Source organism: Corapipo altera, unplaced genomic scaffold (genome assembly GCF_003945725.1).
Source record: "Corapipo altera isolate COAL_440 unplaced genomic scaffold, ASM394572v1 126, whole genome shotgun sequence".
NCBI classification, from domain to species: Eukaryota; Metazoa; Chordata; class Aves; order Passeriformes; family Pipridae; genus Corapipo; species Corapipo altera.
Genome location: NW_020884937.1, coordinates 665687 through 677757, shown reverse-complemented (window position 1 = coordinate 677757; position 12071 = coordinate 665687). Strand labels below are relative to the sequence as shown.

General features: G+C 48.0%; 1 protein-coding gene across 3 annotated transcripts in view; it reads right to left on the bottom strand.

Moving 5' to 3' along the window:
* Positions 1-12071, bottom strand: part of LOC113955273 (mitogen-activated protein kinase kinase kinase 3-like) — a 77200-nt gene that overhangs the window by 25500 nt on the left and 39629 nt on the right. For 2 of the 3 annotated variants that reach the window (XM_027660563.1, XM_027660564.1), the window contains exons 4-5: positions 6713-6756; positions 5611-5710 (exon numbers count right to left, since the gene is read on the bottom strand). In XM_027660563.1, coding sequence (XP_027516364.1) covers positions 5611-5710; positions 6713-6756 — 144 coding nt within the window. The remainder of the gene's footprint in view (positions 1-5610; positions 5711-6712; positions 6757-12071) is intronic. The other variant, XM_027660565.1, reaches the window with a different exon arrangement.

Sequence of the window (12071 nt, the reverse complement as noted above, 5' to 3'; positions counted from 1 at the left end):
TGCCTCAGGCACTGGCACTGGATCCAGGCAACACAGCACATGTTACACTCATGGCTGTGCCAAAGTACACAGTAATTCCACTGACCAAAGGGACCGAGCAGCCACAGCTCCCAGTAGGCCCTCACTGGTCTCACTGGGAGCCACAGCTTCCCAGAACTCCTGAAAGGCAGCTCAGCCCTATGTGTGATGAGGGTTCACATCACCAGCCACAGCAAACACACCTCAGGGCAGCTGCCACAAGAGACGACTCTCAAAAGCCAACTGTGACGACCTTTTTGATGTTGCCAAGGGTTTGTCTGTTGGTTGTAGGCAAATACACCTCAGACTGTGTGCTCTGAGGTGAGGACTTCAGGGATGACCAGGTCAAGGGAAAGCTGTGGCCCCTGGCCAGCAGAGATGAGGTTTCACCTCAGGAAACTGCTACAGTCACTTCTTCCACCCAAGGACCGCAGCCTGAGCCTGCCAAGCTCCACCTTGGGTGTCTGTGTGGCAGCTGTTTCTACCCTGTGAGCACCTTAATGTTTGGATTGGGTTTCTCCTCTCCTGTCTGATAGGAAGGTTATCTTCCATCTCTGTTTTGTAGGTAGAGAACTGAGCCATATGAGGGCCACCTACTTCATGATGAACAGCAGGCTTAACATCATCGTCATGGAATCATTCAGGGCGGAAAAGACCTCTAAGATCAACGAGTCCAACTGTCAACCCAACATTGCCAAATCCATCAATAAACCATGTCCCTACATGGCACATTTACATGCCTTTTGAATACCTCCAGAGACAGTGACTCCACCATTTCTCTGGGTAGCCTGTTCCAGTGCTTGACAACTCTTTTGGTGAAGAAATTTTCCCTAATATCCAATCTAAAGCTCCTCTGGTGCAACTTGAGGCCATTGCTCTGTGAAGAAGGACCTGGGGGTCCTGGTGGACAACGAGCTATCCCTGAGCCAGGCGTGTGTCCTGGGGACAAGGAGGACAATGGTATCCTGGGATGCATCAGGAAAAGCATTGCCAGCAGGCTGAGGGACGTGATCCTGCCCCTCTACTCAGACCTGGTGAGGCCACATTTGGAGTGCTGTGCCTAGTTCTGGGCTCCTCAGTACAAGAGAGACATGGAGCTCCTGGAGCAGGTTCAGCAGAGGCTACAAGGTTGAGCAATGCTCAGTGGAGTATCTCTCCTATGAGGAAAGGATGAGAGAACTGGGCCTGTTCAGCCTCGAGATGAGATGACTGAGAGGGGACCTCATCACTGTCTGTCAGTGTCTGCAGGGAGGGGTCAGAGGATGGACCAGGCTCTTGTCGGTGGTGCCCAGCAGTAGGACAAGTGGAAATGGGCAGAAACTGATGCACAGGAAGTTCCACCTGAATATAAGGTGGAACTTCTTCACTGTGCAGTGACCACACACTGGAACAGATTGTCCAGAGAGGGTGTGGAGTCTCCCTCACAGGAAATATTCCAGAACCATCTGGACATAATCCTGTGCCATGTGCTCTGGGATGACCCTACTTGAGCAGGAAGGCTGGACCAGATGACCCACTGTGGTCCCTTCCAATCTGACCCATTCTGGGATTCTGTGATTTCTTCTCATCCTGTCACCTGTTACCTGGGAGAAAATACCATGGTTCATGGTTACATTTTGGGATCTGAATGAACAGCCTGTGTTCGCAGCAGATACCAGACAAAGATGGTATTGAATATTTCTCCCAAATGCAGTGCTCACTCTGCTCCCTTAGGCAGTAGAGGTGAAGAGATATTCTCCTGGGGCACTGCCTGACCCTCTTGAAGTTCATAAAGGCTCCACAGCAAGGCTCTGCATCAAGCAGACAAGGCTTCTCCCCTACACTCACCCCAACAGAAATGAGGATGGTGGAGAGAGCTGCCCTCCCTCGTTTCCCCACCAGGTAGAATTTGACTCTGAACTGTAAGTACAGTCCCACTGCTTACACATCCCTTTACTGAGCTCCTCACAAGTGCTCAGAGCAACTCCTCACTGCTGCTCTGAACAGAATGTTCTGCAGGTCACTCCATCTCACTCAACTATCACAACATGAACATGTTTGTGTGCCTGCTTCAGAGGAGCCAAAAACAACAGGCAGAAATTGCCCTCTTGTAAAAGGGACTGGAGCCAGTATTTAGCTTAGATTTACCTATTACCCATAGCCTGGCAAGCAGATTTCACTCCATTTGGCTTGCAGACTGTGGCACATATGGATATCGGGAACAGGTATCTGCTAGGTATGAAACTCAATATAGATTCATGCAGAACCATAGCAGTAATTGCCAGGGTGTATTTCCAGTAACTGGGTTCATTTGATCTAAAGAGAGAGCAGCTGTGACGAACAGCAAAGTTTACCTACACAGAAGTTTCACTAAATAGAGCTTATTATGTTTTCATCTTGCTTTTAAATAGCACCTTCCCCTGGAGCCTAATGTTTAGTGTTTAGGGACTTGGTAGTCACTGTAGGTTAAGAAAGTGAGTGCAAAGGGTGAGTTTTCACTGACTGCAACAGCATTGCCAGACCTCGCTCTGCAAGACACTGCAGAAAGCCAAAGAATAGTAGGAAACAGGGTTGGGGAAAAATCTGGGAGGTCAATTAGTTCATCTTCCTGCCCAATGCAGCACCAACTGGCATCAACAATTCTCAACAAATGTTTGTTAAATATGCTTTTATCTCCTCCCCCACCGTAATGGAGCCTCTACCACTTCCCCAGGCTTTAACTCTCCCTAAACTAACTGGTGCTGAGGGACAGCCTCAGAGGAGACAAGCACGGGGAGGTCAGAAGGGAACTGGTGGACGAAGTCACATCGCAAGTTGGTCACGGAGACAGACAAGGTAACACCTAGTCACACCTGGAACAGCTATTTAGCAGTGCACAGAGATCAAATTCAGACAGAGAATTTGCCACAGAACCCAGCACTGTCAACTTCACCACTAAACCGTGTCCCCATGTGCCCCATCTCCACGCCTCTTAAATCCCTCCAAGGGTGGCGACTCCACCACTGCCCTGGGCAGCCTGTTCTGGTGCTTGACCACCTTTTCAGTGAAGAAATTTTTCCTAATATCCAATTCAAACCTCCCATGGTGCAACTTGAGGCTGTTTCATCCTGTCCCTTGTTACCAGAGAGAAAAGACTGCCCCCCACCTGGCTCCACCCTCCTTTCAGGGAGTTGTAGAGAGTGATAAGGTTCCCCCTGAGCCTCCTTTTCTCCAGGCTAAACACCCTCAGCTCCCTCAGCTGCTCCTCATCAGACTTGTGCTCCAGACCCTTCCTCAGCTCCATTGCCTTTCTCTGGACATGCCCCAGCATCCCAATGTCCTTTCTGTACTGAGGGGCCCAAAATGTCCCACCAAGAAAGCCAAGCTCATGAAGCTGTGGGAAGCAGGTGGAAAGCAGGTGGTCCTGAGATTATGGCCTACCTTAGACACCCAACTTCAAGATACTAAAAGGCAGGTCTGTAAAGGGGCACCACAATAGCTAAGTTTAGTGCATCCTGCTATCCTATAGATTTTACAGTCCCAAATTAGATACCCAGGACCTTTATAGCTTGAATGAGAGCGTTAGAGCCTTTCAATCCATAACACAGCCAGCTGTCCAACAAACACCACACTGTGCTGTCCATGGCCAGGACAGGTTTTGCCCTCCTGCACCTCAGAAAGATGAGCCCAGCCTAGAACTAACAGGCAGACATGCCCATGTGGTACACCCATGGCCAGGCCCTGCTCTTATCTACACCAGCCTGAGCCTGCTGATTCCATGGTCCCACCAGGATGTGATTCATGTGTGCCCCTGCTCCACCCAGCTGGCATGCTCATCCCACTGATCTTGGCTTCAGGACTCCTCCTCCACCAGGACAGGGACTGCCAGTCAGTGAGATTTTGCAGGGGCCTGTTTACCTTAAGTGTAATTTTGGTCTACAAGGTGCTACTGCAAGAGAGATGTCTGATGGCAACAAAGAATTACTGAACAAGTGCCTTTGAGCATAAAGAAAGGGTGAAACATTTAACTGTAATGAGTCTGTGGTCAAGCTACCCCTGAGACTTGCAGTCATGACAGAACCAGAAAACCTGACCCAGAAGATGTTAAAAGCCAGATGCTGGGGTGTCAGCATGTGGACGTGTAGGCTATTTCCCCACAGATCACTCTTGTCTGTTTATAGTGTTTCCACGACAACAACCCTGAATTACTGCTTCTCAGACATCTTCCCAAAGCTGTGGGTTCTCACAAGGAGGAATTTTTATATACAGAAAAACAAAGCACTGGAAATCATCCACAGCACTCAGAAGTCAGGAGTACCCAAAGGCCTGCTCGTGGTCCTGCTATGTGCTTGTGCACATGCCCAGAAAGATGGTCTCCAACATGGGATAAAATGCATTATTTAAGCTTCTGTTTGCTGTTGTTGGAAAGAAATCCTCTTCCAGTGGAAAGAAACCTGGAATGAAATGAGTCATTCCTGGAGAATTCAATGGCAGGCTTTTCCCGGGAGGGCTGTCAAAGAATGCCCAAGATTAGAAACCTGACTGCCTTCAAAGTGAAAACCCAGTGGACATTTTGGTATCATGAGGTAGCTATTATAAAGGGAAAGGAACTTTTTTTTTTGTGGATCAAATCTCTATTGAAAGAGAAGCAAGAAAAAAAGAAAGGGAAAAAAAAAAGAAGAAAGCTCTCTCCATAACCTCTCTCTCTATTCATACTTCGATGAAAGGCTGTAGGTCATTTACAATTAATACTTGAACAAACAATCTTTCAGGACAGATCCAAAAGGATTTGTGTTTAAAAGCCCACCTTTTTGTCATCTGGCCTTCTCCTCCTCCCCAAAGCCAAACCCACCTTGAGAGTCCAGCAGCTCCAGATGCCTGCCAAGATGCCTCTTATGGCAAGATGCCTCAAGAAAACACTGAGCACACCAAAACAGATGCCAAGGATTTCCTCCTTCTAGGTAACAGCCCTCAGCAATACCCTCCTTTCACACAGTGCTGGGCTCAAAGAAAAACTGGAAAAACACAGTGGTCTCTGTTATTGAACAAGGATGGAGGAGAAAGGTCTTCAAGCCTTAAAATGCAAGGATTGCAGGGGGAGGGTTTCTTGGCTGCTTTTATGTGGCCACAGGACCTGCTAGAGGAATGTTCAGTGATGCACATTTCACTGCAGCCCCAACCACAAGAACATCCACGTCGTTCTGGGGCTTGGGGTGAAACAAAGTCAGTGCTAGATAAAAGTACACTGTGTGAGCAGCACTGTCCCTCTGCTCTGGACTGCACACTCCTGCAGTTGCCCCTAAGATGGGAAGGCTTCACATCCCTCTTTCAGTGAGGGGAATCTTCTGTTCTGAGGAAAAGACAATGTTCCAGTGTGACTATTTAATAGACCTTACTTGAAATAGGCCTTACTTTGAAAGGGGAAAAGCCTGGCTTGGAGTCTAGGAATCCATCTGAGCTGTGGCCACACAACAGCTCTTGCATGCTCACTAGCTGGGAACCACAAAATAAGGTTATTTTTGTTCACATGCAAGTACAACACAACATTAGGGCCTTCAGAACAAACTACTGCTCACTTCTGAAATTGGCACCAGGCACCTTAAACTTGCCCCACAGGAGAAGGGAGAAGATTACCTCATTGTTCACACAGACTAAGTCCATTGTCTGTCCAAAAGCATCCGTGACCTTCTGCACCACTTCTTTGAATTTGACTGGTCTTGGAAACTGGATAATCCTGTATATGCAAACGAATACAACAACAGTCACAATTTAGTAGAAGCATACTGAAATTTGGGATTCGACTGACAATTCAGAAGAAAGGACCTGTGTTCTATCATGAAGCATAAACCCTGGTCCTTGCTTCTACACTCACAGAAATGATGCTCGTCTGCAGTGCCCAAGAGGGGACTGGACCTACCCTGCAAGAACATCTCCCAGAAATCCTAGTGTAGCTCCTCTCCTCCCTCTAATGTGAGGCATAGGTGGAAAAGAAGTCCAGCAGCCCTTCACTGGCAAAAACCCAGATCAGGCACTGGTCAGTGATATTTATCATCTCCATTTTCAGCAAGGGGCTCTGAACAGGAAGGAGGGATGGAAGTGGGAATGATGCAGTTTTGGCATCCTGTGACTGTCCTGTACCATCACATGCAGAAATTCTAAAGGTATGTACAGCAGGTACAGTCTATCCCTACAGTAATTTAAATTTTCTTTGGCTCTAACATGCAGCTTGGACCATCAGCCTGTGTCCTGCCCTGTCACAGTCACCAAGCACCAAGCAGAGGTGATTCCGTGAAAATGTCAAGCAGGGAAGGGCGGACAAGCTTTAACTCCCAGCCCTATTTTTATGGGACCCATGCCCAAAATCTGGTTATCTTAAGTAAGTGTCATAGACTGCTAATCAAAGAACACATTTCTGCAGAGCTCCAGCCCCGCTGTGGTTCAGCAGGGCTCAAGAATTAAAAAGAGAAAAGGATCCAAGTGTGCACCCTATGTCCCTTGTAAAAGATGCATTTAATGACTTCCAGCTTGGAAGCACTTCTCCTGCGTGCAAATCCCACGAGCTACTTGTGGCAAATGTGATAACGAGGCAAGGCTCTTGCACATAAAACTGTAGCCGATTTTAGGGGAGTGAATCCTGCTGTGAGCTCATCTGCAGCTGGCTGAAGTCAGCAAGATGATGTTGGGTAAAAAAGGTAATTTGTTCCCGTACATGTGGGGGACTGGGTTGGGTACCTACCTTTTCTCTCCTTCATATTCAAACTTGATCCTGACATTTCGCTGCTGAAACAAAAAGCAGAAAAGGGTGAGGTCCCAAACTGCAGCCCAGACTGACACACAGATCCAAAGATCTCAATGAGACTCCCCTAACTCCAATAGGCATCTGGTTTATTTAGAGCTAAGCTGCCTGCTGGACTCATGGACTTTGGGGACACTCTATGTTGCTGATAAATGTGCTTGTCAAAACATAAGGTCTTCTGTAAACAAGAAGACACTCACCTGTATAACTGTTAGTTTTAATAAAATGCTTTCATAAAGTGGAAAACTGTGAGTGCTCTGAACTCATTTGGGAACAAGGCACTACTATCAAAGAGGCCAACATGTCAAGTGTTTGATGTCTGTCCATCTTCAGCATTTCCCATGGTTTCACCCCAGTACTTTTCCACTGGAAATCCAAAAAGCAGAGCTCAGAGGGATGTTTACTAGAACACAGGAATATTTGAGGCAAAGACTTAAGAAGTAAAAGCAAGCATCCCATAATGAAAGTGGAGAGACAGCCTTGGATTTTAAAATCCAGCAGTGCTGAGATGATTGTATGGGTGGCTGTTATTTTGTTAGGACCTACAAAATGCAAAGTGTATCAGGCCCACTACACTGTACACAGTAAATGCTCACCCTGAACTGACCCCCATTGCTCATGCCAAGAGAAAACACTACAGTTGCCCAAAGAAAAGCCAGTGAAGTCATAGGCAGACTGGACACACAGCTGTGCAGGGACTAGTAAAAGCTACTTCTCCCATCCTCTATTTGTGCATATTTAGCAGCAGTTGAGACCACAACGAGCCTTTTCATTCATTCAGCTTCTCAGACCAGGCCTAAGCCAAGCATCCTTCTAGCATCCCTTGGATCATTCCGGGACTTTCCAACGGCCTCCAAGGCAGATCAAAACCCTCTTTACTTTCCAGACCAGGTTTAGTCACCCCAGTTAACCAGCACTCTACTCTTACTAGTGCACACAAGCCTCCTCAATCAGTAGTTTTCTTCTCATCAAGTAAAAAAGTGTTATGCCCCCTCCCTCCGAGGTGTAACACCAGGCAGGGCTCGGTTCCGCACCGCCGGCATCTCACTGGGATAATCCCAGAATGGGTGGGTGACAGCCCTTCCTGAGCAAAGGACTTATCTCTGGGTCTGGATTGCCAGAGTGTGAAGGCACACTTTCCATCCCCACAGAGGCAAAGCAGAGCCACAGCGAAACAGCTTTGTTTCTAACAAGGAGAATGAGCTGGATGGACGCCCTTTGGTTTATTTTTAAACTGACAGCTCCTCCAGTTCTGCAAACACCCACTGAAGTTCAGGAAGTCAAGGCTGGAGGCGATTCTGTTGAAAAGCTTTAAAAAAACCAAAACAAAACAATAAAAACCCCCAGCAGATTCAGGGTAAACATGTTGGATCACCCGAAACGCATCCTTTCTATCTCTGTTCATGGCATTTTCTGTGCTTCCGGAAGGGCTGGGAAGAACCAGTGCTGGGACAGTCACCAAATGGGGCACTCCAGCAGTGTTATAGGCCTGTGCTAAACACGCAGTTACATCACCTCGCTGTCTAGAGCCAGTTCTCCAGATCCACAGCATTTGGACAAACTCCAGGTTCATTTCCAGAACCAGGCCCAACATGTAAAAATACCAAATTAATTCTAAACCAGTCTAAAATTCAAAAGGAGAAGCCTCGACCATAACCATTCTAGTGTTGAAGGTCCAAATCATTCTGGAGAGACAAGCAAATACAGGTGGGATTGCCACCATGGATTACCTCTGTTGGACAAAAAAGAGGTACAGGCTCTTTTATGCCAATTTTTATTTGCTTGTGCCTTTCTGAACACGCCTGGCTGGCTCATTCCTCCTGGATGCTGGTAGTAAATTGGCCAGTGTGGGTTCACTGGCTGTAACACCAGAAAACTCTTCTCTAAAGCAAGAGAAAAAAATCAGGGCAAGGAACTTTCGAGGTTTCTCCTGACAAAGGAGCAGGACGTGGAAGGGAAAAAGCTCTCACAGCTCTGGCCTCGCTGCAGGAAACCTTTCTAAACACAGGTTTCACTTTCACCACAGCCCCGAATGCTGCACCGAGCTGGGACACGGCACACGCTGCCTGGTTGTGCTGAGCAACACAAATTTCACAGACAAATAAGTTTTGAAAAACAGCTTGTGGTTGGAAAATGTCAGAACACTCGTCTAAAGCTCCAGAGAGAGAGAGAAGAAAATGAAAAAAAATGAGCCACGACCCTGCTGCATCCTTTTCTTCTACATCAACAACAAGGCTGATGTGCCGTGGCCCGGAGCCAGCAGGAGGACGCCAGCTGCCCCACACTGCTCTGCTCTGCTTCTGAGCAGAGCTACAAACACCCCGGCTGCAACAGGGGAATGAAAACTCACTTCATTTCTTAATTGCATAATTTTTTTTCCCGTATAAAACAAACTAACCTCTTGCATCCCTCAAAGAAAGCAAGACCTTAAGCTCTCGAACATTTGCAAGATGGATAAATACATATTTATTACTCTGAGAAGTTGGTTACTGCTTTATTTTTCATTCTTCCCCTGGCTTGCTCACATTTTTGACCCACAGCTCAAGCTGAATTCGTCACTGCTATCAGCAACAAATACTTTTTTCCTTTTTAAAAAAAAAAAAAAGAGTGGGCAGTGCCCAAAGTACTAGGAAGTCTCAGGGGATGCAAAGCACTTCCTAAACGCTGGAGCAGGCTGTGATTTTTTACACCCATGGAAATCTGGTTTGGAGCAACTGGTTTAAGATTACACAGGGAGTCTGGGGCACCGCCAAGTACTGGAGTAAAATCTCCTGCAACTCTGTACCCAGTGCTTCAAATGCACCATCAAGGGGAAGGCAGGGTCAGCACCTTCTCTGTAAGGACCTCAACACTGCATGCAAATGTTGAGGTGGAAGAGGTGTGGGTGGTGGAGGCTGGTGGGTTGTACTCACTTCTGCAATTTTGTGAGGAATGAAGACAATGAATCCTCCTTGCACAATCCAAGTTGTACTATTTACCCTCCCTGCCATCAGATGTTAAATGAGGTTAAGGGCAGCCCTGCTCCCCCTCATTTGTTGGTGTTGGAGAACAAGCCAAGACATCTAAGAATGTCTTAGTGGAGGAGAATGTCCTCAGTGGAGGAGAGGGGTAAGGCCAGTCACAGGCACCAGCCTTAAATCCTGAGCTTGGGCAGAGCATTTCAGCAATGGTTTCATGGAGCACTGGGAGAGCTGAAGCAGGTAATGGAGCAAACAAGGGAAACTGAGGCACAAAGGGCTTTGGCTGAGGGTATGAAGAGAAAGTCCAGCCTGGAGAGGAGAAGGCTCCATGAAGACTTTATTGCAGCATTTCAATATAAAAAGGGGGATTTATAAGATGGAGAGAAGCTTTTCACCACGTCCTGTAGCGACTGGACAAAGGCAACAGTTTTTAACTGCAAGAGGCTAAATTTAGGTTGGATATAAGGAAGAAATTTTCCGTGCTGAGGTTGATGGGACACTGGCACAGGTTGCCCAGAGAAGCTGTGGATGCCCCATCCCTGGAAGCATTCAAGGCAACGTTGGATGAGATCTTGAGCAACCTGATCTAGTGAAAGATGTCCCTGCCCACAGCAGACGGGTTGGACTTTACAGGCCTTTCCAACCCAAACCACCCTGTGATTCATTCTGTGAAGCCGAAGAGTGGTAGAGAGAAGCACAAAATTTAGGTGCTTGGTCTCCTGGGCTGTGTGTAGTGAGCAACTTTCCCTCTCCACGTGCATTTCCGTACGACACGGGGCACGCAGGAGCCCACGTCCCGGCTGGCGCCTGCAGACCCTGCTGCGACACAAACAAAATAAGCGACAACCCTGACAGGAAATACCACAGTCATTCCCTTCGTTTCTAGAATAATTTCTTCTCCAAAATGCTTGGACCGGCATTTCCTCCAGCCCTGCTAACAAATGGTATTTTACTCTTTCTTGCCATACGCCTCCAAAAGGAAAAAGCAAAGCCACCGCAGCGGCCACAAACCCAGCACCATCTTTCCAGGCTTTCCTTGAGGTATTTTTAGCTCCTTCCTCAAAACTTATAATTTCACAAAGAGAAAAGGCCACAGCTGCCAAGCTTCAGAGGAATCCCTGATGGCAACTGAGGGGGGAAAAGGGGCAAGTGCTTCTGCCCACTCGGCTGGGGAACATGTACCCCGGCAGGCTCGGCCAAGCTCGGCCCCCGGAGCTGGAGCAAGCAGCACTGAGCACTGGTTTAGATTAAGGAAAATGCTGGAAAAAAATGGAAAAAGTGTTTCCAAGCGAGGTGAATCATGATCTTATACAGAGATCCCTGAAGAGCTGACTGCTGTTTGTAATAAAAGCACACACGGAGAACAGGAAAACAAGCCGTTAGGCCTAAAATGGAAGCGGTTTTAGAGAAACATAAGGTGCTGAACACTCTTTGTTGCTGCACAATCAGAGGGTTGATCAGATTGGGTTCCAAGCCAAGCAACGCCTGTGGAGAAGGCTGTTTAATGGCAGAGGGACACCTTCACTGCATCAATGCCACTGATGGTAGGCAGGGAGCCAGCAGAGGAGGCAGCCCCACACCTCCACACCTGCCTGTGTGGCACAGAGAGCTGAAATACCTAAAACTGCCACACTGCAAAACCCCAGACCAGCACCAAACTCAAAGACTCTCCCCAAACTCAGCTGCCCTCAGAAACAGTGTTCTGGTCAGACCCCACGACTGTGGCTTGCTTTAAAGCTGCTCTTGTCAAATCTAACCAGAGGACAGCTTTGCCCATGCTAAGACACCACAGGGATGGGGCCTTTGGATCACTTCTTCCACCCAAATCCACAGCTGCCTCACAAACCATCTGGGACAAAGCTTCATACTTCAGCATTAACCCTTCTGTTGTCAAGAAAGGCAGAAAAATCATCACAAGGGGCCTCCTATTCCCTATGGTGCTGGTCCGAGACGGGCTCATTCCAGCCTCGCTCATACCCACCCACCAGACTTTGGGCACTTATTTTGCCTCAGTTTCCCCCTGAGGTAAAAGAGCGACAAGGAAGGACACCCACTTCTGCATGCCAGAGGGTAATCAGAGGGATTATTTTCACTTCTCTCATTTTCTTACCCGTTGGATTAGGAAACAATGAGGAAACCCCGCGGAGCCGCGCGCAGCCTTCAGGCGTTAGTGCTCGGGTTACTCCTTTGTACAAAGCCACAAAGCAGTGGGATTTCTCCCCAGATTCTGGCTTTGGCTAAGAGGAGTCAGCACCACAGGGCCAGGCTGGGGGGGGGGGGGGGGGGGGGGGGGGCCCGAGCCCCCCCCCGGGGGCGACTTTTTTTTGTTTGGGGGGTCC